The sequence below is a fragment of the Anomaloglossus baeobatrachus genome, chromosome 7, assembly GCF_048569485.1.
Source record: "Anomaloglossus baeobatrachus isolate aAnoBae1 chromosome 7, aAnoBae1.hap1, whole genome shotgun sequence".
In the NCBI taxonomy this organism is placed as follows: Eukaryota; Metazoa; Chordata; class Amphibia; order Anura; family Aromobatidae; genus Anomaloglossus; species Anomaloglossus baeobatrachus.
In genome coordinates, this window is record NC_134359.1 from 224,896,281 (window position 1) to 224,914,359 (window position 18,079).

Genomic DNA, 18,079 nt, shown 5'->3' on the forward strand with positions numbered 1-18,079 from the left:
ACATATATGCCACAAACAGAGTACACATATATGCCACAACCTAAAAATTAATTTTATTCACATATATCCCACCTTTCTTCTCATCACTGTTTTAATATGTGTACTCTGTTTGTGGCATATATGTGAATAAAATGAATTTTTAGGTAAATTAGTCTCTTTGGTTTATGCACCCTATAAGGGCCCAAGAGGTAACTGGACCAATTTCCAACCCTAAAGTAGGTATTATTGTGTATTATGATGAGCTATTGGACTGCAAAAGGCTCAATTACTTTTCCTGCTGTGTCCACCAATGGGTACAGGGGGAATCAAAATGCTCATCTCTGATAAATATGTATTAGTTAAAGGAACGCTTAACTTTGAAAATGTAAAAGAAAAAAAACAAATTGCCTGAACAGTGGTCTAAATGTACGCTAAGTGACAGGGTAATATAAATGTAGATCATACAGTCTAAAAATTATCCAGGATGAGGTAGTGTGATAAATGCAGAGCATTGTATGTGTGTCTAGTGCAAATTTATGCTGTCTATCCATCAGATGGGACTAGTAAATCTGCTCCCAAGTCTATAGAGTATACAGCACCTGTAGTTTCAGCATCGTATAATATTGACAGGTTATAAAAGCCGAGCACATGGAAGTTGTCGGCAAAGTCTTGCTTCACATATGCTGTCTATGCTTCTTGCTGACTCTTCAGTAAATTGATATGAACTCTCTCCTCTCTCTTTCTGCCTCCAGATTATCTGCTGTCCAATAATCATGTGAACTCCATCATCGTCCACAAGTTTGATTTTTCTGATGAGGAGATTATGGGTTACTATATCTGCTTCCTGAAAACGCTCTCCGTAAAGCTCAACAGCCATACTGTCCACTTCTTTTACAACGAGGTGAGGAGCGCAGGAGTAAATTTAACTATTTCTACCACATAATTGAATAGAAGTCCCATAGTTCCTGCATCTAAGTCATGTTTCAAGGTGACGGCGCAACGATTGTTCAGCCATACTCTATAATGCAGCAAGGGTTAAACCACACGGCCAAATTATGGCCTCCTGCCAACGGCCACACCGATTTACTTATATAGATTTGTCTTGTATTTGTATTTATTTACTCACATCTGACTACAGTTCGTATTTTATGAATGACATGGACTTTGGTTTCGTTGTTGCTGCCTGAATTACAATTCACTACCACAAGAGGGCAGCAAGGTCTCACTTTCCGTAGTGCAGACTCAAGAACTCAAATCCCTGGTTTGCTGTTATGTCCATTTAATAATAATAATAATAATAATAATAATGTTTATATAGCACCAACATATTCCGCAGCACTTTACAATCCGGTGGCACTTGTATAGACAAAAACAAAACAAAATGGCACATAATTCAGCAGCTACAGTAGGATGAGGGCCCTGCTTGAAAGCTTACAATCTATGGGGGAGAAGGGGGACACAAAAGGTGAAGCACACTTGTAGATCTGGCCGGCCATCGTTATGCTAGTTTATTGGTTTCATATAGAGATGAATGATCTGGTCAATAGACAGTAACCTTTTGGGTGCTCTTACGTGCTCTTAGGTGTATGTAGGACGTGAGGACAGAAATAGGAGAGAAAAGTTATGAATAGCATTTAGAAGGTGAGACAAGAGAGAGTTAGGTTAGTAAGTTATGCTGATAAGCTTGTCTGAAGAGATGTGTTTTTAATGTACGCTTAAAAACTTGGGGGCTGGATATTAGTCGCATTCTTTGGGGTAGTGCATTCCAGAAAACTGGCGCGGTACGAGAGAAGTCTTGGAAATGAAGGTGTGAGGTTCGTATTATAGAGTATGTTAGTCTAAGATCATTTGCGGAGCGGAGGGGGCGGGTAGGATGATAGGGATGAGATATATATGGTGTTGCAGAGCTGTGGAGAGCTTTGTGGGTGAGGTATATGAGTTTGTATTGTGTTCTGTAGCTGATGGGTAGCCAGTGTAGTGACTGGCACAGGGTGGAGGTATCGGTGAAGTGGCTGGACAGGAATATGACCCTGACTGCTGCATTCAAGATGGATTGGAGAGGACAAAGTTTGGTCAGAGGGAGACCAATCAGTAAAACGTTGCAGTAATCCAGGTGAAAATGAATAAGAGCGACAATAAGGGTTTTTGCAGTTTCGAAAGTGAGAAATGGTCGGATTCTGGAGGTGTTGTTAAGGTGACATATAAAGAAATGTTAATGAAAATCTTAATGATTGCATTTTTTTTTTTTTTTACTCCAATGTCTGTTTAGAAAACAAAATCCAGACCATAGATTTTTTTTTTTTTTTTTACATGTTAGACACTTTTCTCTTACTTCCACCATCTCTTGGATACCATACTCAATTTTTGAGCCAAAATATCAGCTCTTGCCATTAACAAATTTGGTGCATTGTAGGATTCTACTAAGCCTTTCTTCTTTTTCTCCGGTTTCTAGACAATTTTTTTTTTTTTTTTTTAATTTTTTTTTTGTAAATTGACCATCAAAATGCAAAAACTGTCTAAAAAAACATAAGGGCCAATTCATCATGATTTTGCATGCCAGTCTTAATCTCTTCCAGAGTAAGAGGAGATGCGTGCACCTATTCATGAATTTAGAGCATGTTTCATCTGACATGTGCCAGAGACAGAAATGTTCTCCATTTTTGGAGATGTTTGTAATAATCAGTGCCACTTTTATGACTCAATCATTTTGTTTTTGGTGAGTCACAGGAGGTCAGGCCCTTTTTTAAAATAGATACCCACTTTCAAAAAGCTTGCGGGTCCAGGTGGGAAAAAACAGGCACCAACCATTTGGTGAAATGGGTCTATATTATATAGTGTGTGTGTGTGTGTGTGTGTGTGTGTGTGAGTTATGCATACATATGTGCAGCACCCCACGAGGCAGGTGGTTAACCTACTCGTCGCCGGGCTGTTTCGGGTCGGGTCAGGCGTTGTCACGGGGTGGCCTTGCCCGGTCCTGTTGCCCCGAGGCATACAGTTAAATGGTGCGGGAAGTGGGGTATTGGGGAAACTTTGTCGTGACGCCACCTGTGGTATGTGGCCAGGGAATAGCTGCTGGGTTCCTCGCTGGGGCTGGTGTTATAGCAGCTGGGATGGTGTCGCTGCCCACAGGCGGAGCGGGCCCTGGGTGGATGATGAGGGTTGAAAGTGGTGCAATGGCCGTTGGCGCCTAAGCGCTGGGCGGCGGCGCTGGTAAGGACGAGCCAACACAGTCTCTGCGGGTTCAGGATGTAGTTTACTCACAACCTCATCTGCCAGCCCGGTCACACTTATCACTGCCATGATGGGCTCAGGTCGATCTTGAATCTGTGGGAGGTCAGAACCGGTCCGGTAGTCTGCGGACCCTTCCTCACTGCGCTTTTTAATGTGGGTCCCTGTGGCTTGAAGCACTTGGAGTCCCTTCCGTACTAGGTAGAGTACTGTTCCCTATGCCAGTAGCGGGGATCCCCTTGAGTCCGACCGTGATGCAACGTGGAATTACACCACCCTAGGGTGCTGCACTGTGAACTGCGCTGGTCCCAAGGGAACTGACATGGTATCCTCCTCAGCGACTTTTAAACTCCTACGTCTCACAGGAGCTACCGGAAAAGACGTCTGCTCACTGTCACTGCTGCTGGAGACCTCCCTGAAAATTGTAAACTATGTGTGTGACTCCTAACTCCCCCTGGTGGCCGCTCCTACCCAGGTCCTAAGCTAGTGGATTGGGGCCCCTGTTGTGATGGCATCCTGTAAATGCCACACTGTTGGAAACCCCTTTTATACCCGACCCCAGCCCAGTCTCCAGTAGGGAAGGGGCAACCCATATGTGTGTGTGTATGTAATTGTGGTTGATGAAACCGGTACCGACCTCCTTTTGGATCCATGATCGGCACAACACCCTAAGAGGGGTGCAGTACCATGTGGCGACCTGAGCCTCAGGGGCGCAACATATACTGCTCCCAAAAAGGATATTTGGTTTTCGAGTGATGTTTTATGATGATCCTAAAATGTCCTCTTATCTTTTCAGGTGAACTTGATGTGATCTTCTGTAATCTTTAGAATGCATATGTCCAACTGTTCAATGTTTCAGTACTTTTTGCACAACTTGCTGTTCTCTCTAACATGAGCTTAATGGTAAAATTCACAACAGATGTTTGATCCATGAATCGCCCAATAAATTTTGGGTTCAATTAGAATTAGTGTTTAAACAGTCTTCATCATCATGGTGTTCACATTTTTATCATGAGACCAAAATGACACCTAACAACTGATCAACACTACCTCGCTATTGTGAAGCATCAAACTGGATGTTCTCAGATGGAAGTGGCCACTGAGCTTACAGTGTTGGTGTCGTCAGCAGGTTGCAACAGAGATACAGAGAGACTGGAAGAGTCACAGAGAGGCATAGAAGTAGATGTCCTTTGGCCACATCCCACACTGATGACTGCTTCATTGTGAACAATGCCCTTCAGAACCGGATGATGAATGCCACACCACTCCAGAAACCTTTTTAAGGGAGCTGACCACACCACCAGGCACAGGCATCATAGTCTTGCATGGGGCAGGGAGCATCTTTGCTGGGCAATGGACCAGTGGGCCCCAGTGCTGTTCATATGATGAAAGTATAGCCTCAGCCCCTTGATGAAGCCAGACATGGTGAAACATGTTTGGGAGGCTGTTGGCTTTTTATAGGCAGAGTAGGGCAACAATAATCTGTTGACATTGTAGGACATTTGTGCACTAGCTTGTGTTGTCTGGTCCGCAGCCAGACACATGATTGATTATATGTATTAGACTGCTCTGCTCGCCATTACTTTTTAAATTGATCTGTTATGAGTATATAGAAATAAAATTTAAGTTTTAGCAATCTTTAGTTAGGATACCTCTAGTTGCCCTTTGGGCAAATTGTGTTTATTATAATAACCCTCATTGAGGGTATAGATTGAGGTTTCAGTGTTTGAGTTATTTAGAGGGCATCACATTTACACTATTATACAAGCTGTACACTTTTTTTTTTTTTTTATATTATTATTATTATTATTATTATTATTATTATTATTATTATTTTATTTTTTTTTTTTATTCATTTTACACTTTTCTTATTCAAGTTAAATTTCTCAAAAATGCAGTCTCTGAATGTTCCTTGGGCTATCTGTGATGTAGTAATACTTGTTTTTTCTCTCCAGCACACCAATGATTTTGCTCTTTACACTGAAGCCATTAAGTTCTTTAACCATCCGGAGCACATGGTGCGAGTAGCCGTGAGGAACATCACATTAAATATATACAAAGGTGAGAATGTTTCATCTGCTGAGTTGTGGTGAGGTCCTCACGTATAGAAAGATTTTCTGATGCCCTGGGTTACTACCCTAGCATATTGGGATGAAATACTCATCACTACATGACTGAGGCGACTCTGTGGCAACATCGGGTCACTGAAATATCCAGCTCAATAAACTGAAGACTTTGACTATTACCATTGACTGACTATTTTTCCAATATTGATAGGTGCCCCAAAACTTTTTGCTAGTGGGACAACTGCCACTGTAGTCTTTTGTGTCGCTCAACCTATTATTAAGCTCTGCCCTCAGTCACTTGGGCAGATTAATGGCCCTCATACACATTAGGTAGAAGTTCGCTGAATCTGCAGATTTTGGCAGGTCCAACCTATCGTCTAGTTGGCCTCAGAACTCTCCCTATAAATGATGTCGGGGAAGGGAAGTATCTGACCTGTTGGAATTTCAATGACTGACCCTTTTGTTAGGTGCGGAGATAAGTCCCTGCCAGAAAAGTTTGACAGAGGCTCTCTCATACAGAATGCTGGAGCAATTGTCCAAACTGATTATTCCTGTGTATGGGGGTCTCAGGAAAACAATTGTTTTGCTGACCATTATCTAGTGTAAATGGCCAGTTTAAAGAAAATCAGTTAGCAAGTTTTTGCTATGTAATCTGATAACAGAACAAGATTGAGACCCTGATTCCAACGATGCATCACCTAAATAGGCTGTGTTTTAATGTTCCAATAAAGTCAGTGTTTTTCAGCAGGATATTATGACTACAGGACTAGTTGTGTTGTGCTATGTGGTCCTCCTCCTCTGTATAACTCCCACCATGGATTAGCAGATTTCTGCGCAGTGTACACAAAATACTGCCAATCGGTGGTGTGGGTGGGTCATATAGGGCTCAGCATTCAGAGCACTGCTCGATATGCAGCAGAGAACACTTATTTTTATTAAAATAACAGGCTGTAGATCAACAAGTACAAAAAGACAGTTTGCACTCTGATAATGCTAAAGTATGGAAACCATGAACGTGTGAACATGGACCTGCATTACTGCTAAGGAAAATCTGAGAAAAATGAGATATTTAGCATATATAAATGGCCATTTGTATATCTGCCCAGTTGCCACGTCACGGCATATCTCGTAACTGGGTCCCTAACGCTATGCTGAAGCCTCTCTCTAGGTTAAAAACCTCCTGTGTATGGGCACGTAGGAACCTGTTATATAGGATAAGATTACCTGTGGCAAGTGGGGGAGGGGTGCACGGTCAGAAGGTATGACCCTCTTCAAATAGACAAAAAAGACTGACTGCACTCCTGTGTACAGGTGCATAACTGAACATGACATAAAATACAAAAAGACAGTTTGCACTCTGATAATGCTAAAGTATGGAAACCATGAATGTTCAGTTAAGTGTTAGTCTTTTTTGTCTATATGAAGAGGGTCATACCTTCTGACCGTGCACCCTTCCCCCAGTTGCCACAGGTCATCTTATCCTATATAGCAGGTTCCTACGTGCCCATACACAGGAGGTTTTTAACCTAGAGAGAGGCTTCAGCATAGCCTTAGGTACCCAGTTACGAGATATGCCGTGAAGGGGCAGCTGGGCAGATATACAAATGGCCATTTATATATGCTAAATATCTCATCTCATTTTTCTTAGATTTTCCTTAGCAGTAATGCAGGTCCATGTTCACACGTTCATGGTTTCCATACTTTAGCATTATCAGAGTGCAAACTGTCTTTTTGTATTTTATCTCATGTTCAGTTATGCACCTGTTGACACGTAAGGTCGAGGAGTGTAGTCAGTATTTTTTGTCTTTATGTAGATCAACAAGTGACTCCTCCCTGGAATCTGCCCCTACATTGTGCTGATCTCAGATTACATATCAAAGACATGATGACAGATTCCCTTTTAGCACTCTTGGTTATGCCCTTCATAAGTCTATTCTCCATCAATCCGGAGCTTATGTTCACGTTAACTATGGTATTTTAATCATAAAATGAAGGAGTTACATATAAGTTTTCTGCATAAATGAGTGATTCTATTAGCGATGCTCCACGTACCACCAAGGGTGATGGCGGCTACAAAGAGGTACATGGCACATTTTTGTGTATAGCATTTCCATTGCTGATTGACTGTAAGGAATTCACACAAGACAAAGAGGAATATGTTGCAGCTTAGCTCACTAATTCAGCAGATTTCACTCCACACCTTGCAAAAGAGTGAAATCTGTGCAGAGAAAAATGCAGACTTAGCATCTGCAACGCAGGTCAATAACATGTGGCCCTTCTGCAGCCTGCGGATAAGACTTGTGGATCACCCATCCACTTTGCTATAACTGTATTTTTCTGGAGATTTTTTGACAAGACCAAATAGAGAATCTGCAGCATTTGTTGAGTGTATTATTACTGTGAAAAAATATATATCAGCCAGACAAAAATGTCAGCTCCCTTCTGATTTATTGTGTTCATAAGTATCCATGTAAGGTAAGTAATCATCATGAATCTCAGGGAAAGGTAAATTTCTACTTCTTAGACATTTATTCACATCATATTGATTGTTCCACTTCACTCAAGACAAAGATTTTGGATCCATTTACATATGCGCTGCAAAACCATTCAGACAGGGGCAAAAGTGCCTTATTCTGTAGACCAGTTGTGGTCTTGGTGGTCAGACCCCTACTGATCTTGATATTGTCACTTACTCTATTGATAGTCCATAAACTTTTGTAACGTTTAGGCTAGGTTCACACACTGCGTTTTTTTGACGCTGCGTTTTTGTGCATTTTTTGCGGCAAAAACCGCACAAAAACGCATCCGCGTCAAAAAAACGCGGCAAAAACCGCACGCGATTTGGTGCGTTTTTTTGCTGCGTTTTGCTGCGTTTTTGCTCACTGCGTCTTTATGCGTTTTTTATCAGTGAACAAAAAAAAAAAAGGTCTGATGTAATTTCCTTCTTCAATGTGTTCTTCATTCTCCACTAGTGTATGCAGAAGAGCAGACAGCTTCAGAACTACAAGGCTCAGCATACTCCATCCAATAGTGTATGCAGGAGAGCAGACAGCAGCTGCAGAATTACAAGGCTCAGCATGCTCCATTCAGGACTGTATGCTTGAGGGAGAGTCAGGGGGAGCAGACCTACAAGGCTCAGCATCCTCCATCCAATAGTGTATGCAGGAGAGCAGACAGCAGCTGTCGAACTACAAGGCTCAGCATCCTCCATCCAATAGTGTATGCAGGAGAGCAGACAGCAGCTGTCGAACTATAAGGCTCAGCATCCTCCTTCCAGGACTGTATGCAGGATTTCTTTGCCCCTCCAAACAAAAAAAAAATGACGTGGGCTTCGCCATATTTTTGTATGCTAGCCGGGTACAGCAGGCAGGTACGGGCTGCCCCCAACCCCCAGCTGCCTATTTGTACCCGGCTGGGAACCAAAAATATAGGAAAGCCCTTTTTTTTTTTTTTTTAATTATTTCATGAATTTCATGAAATAATTTAAAAAAAAAATGACGTGAGCTTCGCCCAATTTTTGAGTCCAGCCGGGTACAACTAGGCAGCTGGGGATTGGAATCCACAGTGCAGGGTGCCCATGCTTTCTGGGCACCCCCGCTGTGAATTGCAGTCCCGCAGCCACCCCAGAAAATGGCGCTTTCATAGAAGCGCCATCTTCTGGCGCTGTATCCAACTCTTCCAGCTGCCCTGATGCCGGGTGGCTCGCTGGGTAATAATGGGGTTAGGGCTAGCTGTATAGCTGGCCCTAAGCCCGAAATTCATGGTGTCACGCCAATATTAGACATGGCCACCATGAATTTCTAGTAAAGATAAAAAAACACAACACACAGAAAAATATTTTTATTAGAAATAAAACACAACACAATTAGTGACTCCATCTTTATTGAAATAAAGAACCCCCCTCCGCAGTAATCCTGGGTCAAGGGTCCCGCGCCGTCCAATCCGGATCCAATATCATCTGATCGGTTTGCTGGAAGGCAAAGCGAACAGATGATGTGTCAGGTTCTAGGGGCTGAAACACATCACACATCAGCTGATTGTATAAAAGCCGATTATACAATCAGCAGATGCATCGGTGCAAAAAAAATAAATAAAAAAAAATACTCACTTATGTGCTGATTACCGGCAGCTCCTGGAGCGATGGGGCGGGAGTCTGATCCTGTCCGATCGCTGCAGCAGCTGTCGGTAATCAGGGATGAAGTCTCCTGACGCATCCGCTGATAGCTTAAACCGGCCGGGCGCCCGCGTCACCGCGATACTTACGATCACCTGAGGCGTCAGGTGACTGCATCAGGTGATCCATCGCCAGGTCCTGCATCTATCGGAGGTGCCCCAGCCGTCTGCACACAGCCGGAGCGGCGGTACCGTGAGAGGAGATGGGAGCGGGCATGGCACCGGGAGGCTGCAGACAGGTGAGTATAACTTTTTTTTTTTCTACTGTTCACTTTTGTTTTCGCAGCCGCTTCCACCTCCCGCCCAGACATGGCGCCACACGACAGCATACATGCACAGGACGGGAGGTGGAAGAGGTGGTGACGGTACCGGGAGGATTCACGCTTCTGTATTTACTGACAGAAGGAATCCTCTTCCTGTACATGTCACTTTACTACCCACCTCCTGCGTTTATAGCTGCGTTTTTTTTTTTTCTTAGAAACGCACCAAAACGCAGCTATTTGCGTTTCTCATTGCGTCTTTCAACATCCCATTGCACTCAATGGATGAAAAGCGCAGTGAAAAACGCGGGAATAATTGACATGCTGCGTTTTTGTGCCACCACAAAAACGCAGCTGAAAAAAAACGCTGTGTGCAGACAGCAAAAATGAAAACTCATAGACTTTGCTGGGGAAGCAAAGTCATGCAGTTTTCTGAGCAAAAACGCACCCGAAAACTGCGCAAAAACGCCGCGAAAAACGCACTTTGTGAACTTACCCTTAAACTGTGTAAAGGAACACCCATGGCGTGGCCAAACATTTTAAATGGCTGGTTCAAAAGTCAAAGTAATTTTCATTCTAAATCCCTATAAATCCCAGACAGATCAGCACTGCTGTATAATATCTTCCATGCTGCTGGTGCTTATCTCTCTGTGCTAAAGAAGAGCAGGAATCCCTCTGTGTGCTGACCTGTGTACAGTAGACATCAATGCAGAGAGTCTCCTTCCCCCAGCTCAGAGTGGATTGCAAATTAAAGAGGTTGTTTATCTCTGAGACAACCCCTTTCTCATTCCCCATGTGGCCTTTATTTAAAATAAAGCGTGTACTCCAATCCAATGCCAGCACCGTTCCAGCAGTGCCATCTTTTTCGCTCTGTTTTGCGCGCTCTGTTTTGCGCGCTCTGTTTTTTCCATCTCATCGCTGCACCCGTCTTTTGGACTTCTCAAAAATCAATAGGAAGTGAGTAGCCAGCCAGAGCTACCAATTCTCTTGATTACTTGTTTGTCTGAAGGCAGGATTATAAAGCTTGCATCTGGTGGGGGGGCAGCGAGCGGGATTAGTGGACCTACTGGACCACAGGGGGGACCCGAGCTTACCCTTTTAGTAGGAGTGGTTTGACTAAGTACCCACCGATAGGCGGATGTGTGACGCCCTCGACCCCCAGGGGTCACAGGTCACTACACACACCCCCCCACCCCAGTAAGGTACCATCAGTCAACAAAGACCTGATTGCCTCCCTCAGAGTCAGACAGGCACACCAGGTGGGCGGAGTCAGGCGGATAGACACACCCCTTGAGGAGTCTGCTGGCCTGAGGCAGGAAATACTAGGAGATGAAGTTTGGAGAGGTTAGGGAGAGGAGCTAGAGGAGTACAGTTCTGTAAGGGGCCTAGGACCACCGATCAGTTAGGCAGGCAGACGGTGGTGGCCGCCTGCAGGAGTCCGGGAGGACAGAACTGCGGAACCGTAGGGACCGTGACCGGGTGGTGGCCTGCCAGACCTGAACCGGGGAGCTAACTTGTTTACCGGAGCACCAGGCAGGGTACTCAGACCCCGAACTAGCCTAGAAGCCACTAGGTGTAGTCAAATTCACTGATTGCGGTCTGGACCTCAGGGGTTCATTCCCACCCAAAGTCGCGATTGACAGCAAAAGCCCACCGATTCCGGATAAGAGCCACCGCCAAGGGCCAGAGATCCACGGGCCGGCGCCTGCGGGCAAAAGGGGCTCCTCCGGCATCTAAAAGTTGGGGAGCGGACTACCGTTGCTGAAGCATTGGAGTCAAAACACACAATTAGAGGTGCAGGAGAAAGGTGACATCACCACCCTTATTGGGGACTCACGCAGCCGGCTGCGGGCACCGATCTTCACCGAATGTGGTTTACCAGTGACTCTGTGTGGTTTAATCATGAATACAACAGTGCCATCAGGCACCGCACTGCACTGCACCGCGACACTGCGCCATGCAACCTCCCTCGGGCCCCGGGACCAACACCCCCTACCCATGGAGGGGTCAACACCTAGCTGCGCCCACTACACCGCTCCCGGGAGCCCTGTACCTTCACAGCAGCGGTGATGTCCACCATACAATCGCCACAACCCGTGGGTGGCATCACGAACTTTACCTACTCCACCCAAAACCCCTGCGTGCACCGCCGCTACCCCCTTTCAGAGCGACGTGACCCCCGGGTCCGTGAGAGGCTCGAGCCACCACCCGCAGTACACGAGCACGGATCCGAGCAGCTCGGTGGCCGCAGCCGAGGACGCGGGGCGGTACAGATGAAAGGTACCACTCCCAGTGCAGTGACTGTGGCAGCCAACCCCTTACCCCCTGGACAGGTGTCGGTAAAGGTGGGATGGCTGGACAGGTGGGTACGGACAAGTATAGTGGGCACACTCAGGTATAGGTAACGAACACAGGAATAATGGGACCTGACAACTAGGTAAACAGACAGGACACTGACTATCATAAGGTGTGGGGCAGGCACCTCCCCTAATGAGATGGTCCCTTAAATACATAGTTCCTCTCAGCCATAGGCTGAAAGGCATTTCCTAGAAATATCATGCCGACCCTTTAAGAGGAGGGCCGCTGTGCGCTCACGCGTTTTAGGTGCATTCCCGGGAACCCTGTGTAGCATGTACAGTGGACGGGAGGAAGGCAGAAAAGCATGTGCAAGGTCGTGTGGCAGCAGGAGAGAATGGAACTCGGCCGGGGCGGTGAATAAGGCTCTACACAGGTAGAGTGAAGCGGCGGTGATTAGCTGCTGGGCTCGCGAGACGTAAACCCTTAAGGGCTCATTAATTGTTTATTTTTTCGATTTTTTTTATTTTTCCCCTCTCTTTTAAGAGCCATCATTTTATTTTTTCCATCTACATGCTACATTACAATAGGAGGGTCTTATTATTTATTTTTTTTTTTTTTGGACAAGTTTTTTTCTTTAATTGCACCATTCATCTTATCATACAAAATCGGAAAATACATTCCAACTGGGGTTAACGGGTGAAAAAAAAAAATGCAATTACGCTGTTTTGGCTTTTATTTTTGCAATGTCCAATTTTAAAAAGCCAAAAAAATCTAATGAGGGCTCAAATGGATTATTGGTGGTGCAATTTAGCTTAATTTTTTTTTTTTTTTTCCATCATATGCTTTCTAGTTACTGATTTTTGTTCATTTTTATTTTTTTAATACATGGATTATTTGTGCTTATTGCAATCTCTGCAGTAACCACAGGATGGCAGCAGTGAGCTGTGTTTTGATAGCGAATTCTGCAGTTTGGGGGATGGTGTCGAGTATCTTCCAAAGAAGTATTAGGACATTGTGCTTCATTTCAAAAGTTCACATAAGAGCATTAAACAGAAACGGTTCTCTGTGACCGTGAAAATCACCACCCTCAAAGCCAGGCATTACTGTAGTACAAATTCAGCTCGCAGTAAGTCGTGCAAGGCCGGATAAGAAATGAAAGAGAGCTGTCTTATCATTCATTTCTTAGGAATGTCTAACTTTTTTTTTTTTTTTGTAGATTTGACTTCAGTAGAATTAACTGGAAAAAGTTTTAAAACCACTATGTACTACAGTTTTTAAAGGGAACCAATCAGGATTTTCGTATATAAGCTAAAGCCAGTGCTATACTGGCGCTATCAGGCTGATTCTCTACATACCTGTAGTGGTCAGCTCGGATGTTTAGGCTTTCAAATCCAATATAGTAAACTTTAAAAAATTGTCAGCTTCTTGAGTGACAATTGCAACTGAGCAGATAATCTGTGGGTGGGTATTCATATGGATTCCCGCCCCCCCCCCCCGCCTGTTCCTCCCTCTCTCTGTTCTGTATGCTAATTTTACTATTCACTAAGATGGCGTGGAAGTTGGCGCCTGCGCATAGCGCTTATATCCTGCACCATCTTTGTGAAGAACTTGTTATCCCCTGCTATTCTATTCTTCCGGTTGAGAGAGCAACGCATGCGCCCTCGCTTCTTCAGCTCTCATTGTGACCATGGGAGCAGACGCGATCACAACAGGAGTGGAGAACAGCTGATCGTAGCGATTAGCTACAAAAGAGGACACCGGGCCACCCGGTTTTTCTGCAGCTAATTGCTACGATCAGCTCTTTTCCATTCCTGTTGTGATCGCGCGTGTTCCCATGGTCACAATGAGAGCTGAAGAAGCGAGGGCGCATGCGCCGCCCTCTCAGGCACAAGACTAGAATAACATGGTCTTCACAAAGATGGTGCAGGAGATAAGCGCTATGCACAGGCTCCAACTCCGACGCCATCTTGGTGACGAAAAAGATGAATAGTAAAATTAGCATAGAGAACAGAGAGAGGGAGGAACAGGCAGCACAGGGCGGGAATCCATATGAATACCCACCTAGAGATTATCTGCTCAGTTGCAATTGTCACTCAAGAAGTTGACGATTTTTTAAAGTTTACTTTCTTGGATTTGAAAGCCTAAACATCCGAGCTGCCCACTACAGGTATGTAAATAAGCAGCCTAATAGCGCCAGTATAGCACTGGCTTTAGCTCATATACGAAAATCCTGATGATTGGTTCCCTTGAAGCGTTCCTCCAGTCATCCAGCTGAAACGTCAGTGTCCGTCAATAGTAATAGAATAGAAGAGTTAAATTACCGCAGCCCTTTACTTCCTCCCTGTTGAGAAGGAGAGTGGATATAGCTGAATTTATTTTATATACCGGTATATTACTCAATAAAGTTGTACACTGTTGTCTTCAGATGGGACTTGTTGGCTTATAAACTGGGAAGGGTGGCAAGTAGAATACGAGCTAGTGGTTGTAGACATAGTGACCAGGACCGAACTACAGCTTCACAATCACAGCAGACCATGAAAGCTGTTATCTGCAGCACAAATGGCGAAGTCCTGAAAGTAAAGGTTACATGTAGTCTCTATAAGCACTCTTAGGTTTTAATATTCCCCTTGACGCACGTTTTAGATACTTAATAGGAAAAAACAGCTTGTAGACTTAAGATGTTGGATATTGATATGGTGGGACATGTTCAAAAACAATTAACGTTTGCTGAACCATCTTCTCTAAGGACTCAGAAAAGTAAGTGTTTGCCCCCAAAAAAAGAACTTAATTTTAATTAATTTATTTATTTTTTTTATAAATAAAAGGCAAATTTTGCCTAAAATAGCCTGCCTTTATATCCTAGTTTTCCAAGGCTTTCCAGGAGCCTTGCAAATATTGGTGAACGGCCTGCTGATAAAGGTATTTTCTGCTAAATCAAAGGGCAATAAGTACTAATATTCTAATAAATGATTGGATAAAGTTCTCAACGATTTGGATGAAGAGGATGATGCCATGACCTGTAGTTATATAGGGAAAGAAAACTACGGCTGCTTGTTATACTGCACTTGTTATTTCCAGGGCTCCTTCATGTTTGCAAACCTAAGTCAAATGTTCACCTCTTAAAGAAAAGGCAATCTGTCACCAGGTTTTTGCCATCTAATCTGAGAGCAGTATAACATAGGGGCAGAGATCCTGATTCCATAGATGTGTCACTTACTGAGCTGCTTGCTGTAGTTTTGATAATCTGATGATTTAAATAGTGATTGTAGTACTATTTAGCCTGCTGCCATTTAGTCCTCATATTTATCAGCCCTGTGTAACCCCTCCCCATCACATCACTGATTGGCAGCTTTTCACCTATGCAGTGTACACAAACAGCTGCCAATCAGGGGTGTGAGTGGGGTTATACAGGGCTCAGCATTTAGAGAACTGCTATATCTGATGCAAATAAAACTGCATTTTTTTTTTAAATATAAACTACAGAAAGCAACCTAGTAAGTGACACCTCTCTGGAATCTGGGTCTCTGCCCCTACATTATGCTGTTTTCAGATTAAATCGCAAAAACCTGCTAACAGATTCTCTTTAAAATGTTGACGTTTGGATTGGGAAGTTTTATTTCTATGTCTCCTTTTGCTCTTGCTTTTATTGTTTTCTATAGTAAATCTGAGGGAGCCCTAACATTGATATCTGATGCTTTAATGACCCAGGTTCTGATCATTTTCCCTATTTTTTTGTTTCTTGCCCTCTCTTCACTGGTGATCCCTATGTGCCATATCGCAGTGTCATGTAAGTTTGCTAACCATTTACCATTGCTTTTCCTGTGCATGTGTCTTTATCAATAAGCTTGCATGAACATAAATACATCACCGGTGAGATGATGACCTGGAGATCACGTGGCTCCTAGCGGTATCACGGTTCATCTTCTCTCAGGATCTTGGTTATGTAAAACTTTTTAGCTTTGTAATTCATAACTGAATCAGGCGAGAGTAAGGACGTGTAATGTGGTACATACTTACCGGGTGCTCACATTGAAACCTATTATAAGCCATCTATTACATTATTAAATCACTAAAACCTAAAGGAAACCCGTCAGAAATGTTAAGCCCACCCACTCCCACCAAATAGTAATATGAGTGCAACCTTCAAAAGATAAGCCAATACATCCATCTATGATCCCAAAGTTCTACTACAGCAGCGACAAATCGTGTTTTGAAGCTCACTGTGGAAGTGCGTTGGTGGGTGACGGTGCACTTACAGCTTCTTAGCCTCCGCTGTATTCCCGAACTAACAGCACCCTGCCCAAGTCGACTGATAGGTCAGTGGCCAGTTTACCAGAGCAAACGAGCTGTTAGTCAGCCAGGGGAGGGTGCTGCTAGTTCAGAAGTACAGCATGAGGCTGACGAGCTGTAAGTGCATCGTCACACCCCACTGCGCTCCCGGGCAGAATTTCATAACACAATTTCTCTCTGTCAAAGCCGTACTTTAGTGTCATAAAGAGATCAACTGGCTTAATTTTTAAAGTGCTACACAGTCCTATAAATGATTTTGGATGGAAAAGGTTTGATGGGTCCCTTTTAATAAATTTGGTAGGCAGATGAAGTGGAATTAGTGCTACCTTATTGGCATTAGCATTGAGATATACACATCTCATGAGAGGGGCGAGATCTCTTTTGGTTCAGTTATTGGGTCACAATAAATTAAAGCTCAATATAGTCGATTGTTTTATTACCACAGCATGGGTGGGTTATGTATTACAAGTACTCAAAGTCTACCATTTGGGATGAGCAGATCCGTGGAAGTTCAGGTTGGCCGGATTCAGCCAGACTTTAATTAAAAATTGGGTTCGGGATGTGAACCTGACCCCTAACTCCATATAAGTCAACGTGGGCCTGATATTCTGTGCTGTAAAGTGCCTAGAAAATGGTCATAGTGAGGGCTAGGAGTCTACAGAAGGAAGTAAAATATGTGCAATAGCCCTTTTTAAACAAATGTATATAGGCAATAAATAAAAATAAAAATGACATGGGGTCCCCCCTATTTTTGATAATCATCGCAGGTAAAGCAGACAGCTGCAAGCTGGTATTATCAAGCTTTGACGGGCCTTGGTTATTTGCCCCTTCCCAGCCTAAAAATAGGCACCATAGGATGCGCCAATTCTGGCTCTTTGCCCGACTCTTACCGATTGCCCTGATCTGGTGGCCATCGGTGTAATACTTTTTGGGGTTGATGTCAGCTGTGAATTGACTGCTGGTATCAAGCTCAGGGATTAGTAATGGATAAGCATCTTAGACTTCCCTATTAACCTGGCAAGTGTAGAGTTAAAACACGCACACACATAAAAAAAATTGTTTGAGTTAACACTCCCCCCACAGTCCTTCGTTCACCAGTTTCTTAATTAAAAAGAAATCCTTGAAATTTTGACGTAATCCAATGGTGTTTATGTCCAACGATGCCCATCAGTTCCTAGGAAGCCTTGTTTTGAGAACGAAGCGCCATAGGTCTCGATGAGCTTTGCAGGACATTACACCTTTGGATTATGTTGGAACTTTGAGGATTTATTTTTAATTGGTGAATATATTAATTACTTGATGAACAAGGGAGTGTGGTGGAATCTTTATTCAAAGAAACTATTTTTTTGTGGGTTTTTTTGTTTTTTTTAACTCTATGCTTGCCGGATTAATAATGTGGGTGTCTGATAGACGCCTCTCAATTACTAATCCCTGAGCTTGACACCAGCTGTCAATTGACAGCTGACATAAACTCCAAAAGTATTACCCTGATTGCCACCACACCAAAGTGCCAAAATTGATGCTTCTAATGGATGTGCCACTTCTGGGGCGGCTGTAGGCTGCTGTTTTTAAGATGGGAAGGGCCAAATGACCATGAACCGTCCCCCCTCCCCCTGGTAATACCAGCTCCCAGCTGTCTGCTTTACCTTTCCTAGTTATCAAAAATAGAGGGGACTCCATGCTGTTGTTTTTTTTTCTTTTTCTTTTATTCTACTCCTCCCTTCAATTGTAGATAACATCATAAAAAAAGATGTTATGTACTGGGTTTCTAAAGTTATTTATGGC

General features: G+C 43.7%; 1 protein-coding gene across 6 annotated transcripts in view; it reads left to right on the plus strand.

The window, feature by feature from the left end:
- CLEC16A (C-type lectin domain containing 16A) overlaps positions 1–18,079 on the plus strand; it is a 429,136-nt gene that overhangs the window by 17,931 nt on the left and 393,126 nt on the right. For all 6 annotated transcript variants that reach the window (XM_075317924.1, XM_075317919.1, XM_075317920.1 and 3 more), the window contains exons 4-5: positions 732–880; positions 5,163–5,268. In XM_075317924.1, the coding sequence (XP_075174039.1) occupies positions 732–880; positions 5,163–5,268 (255 nt within the window). The remainder of the gene's footprint in view (positions 1–731; positions 881–5,162; positions 5,269–18,079) is intronic.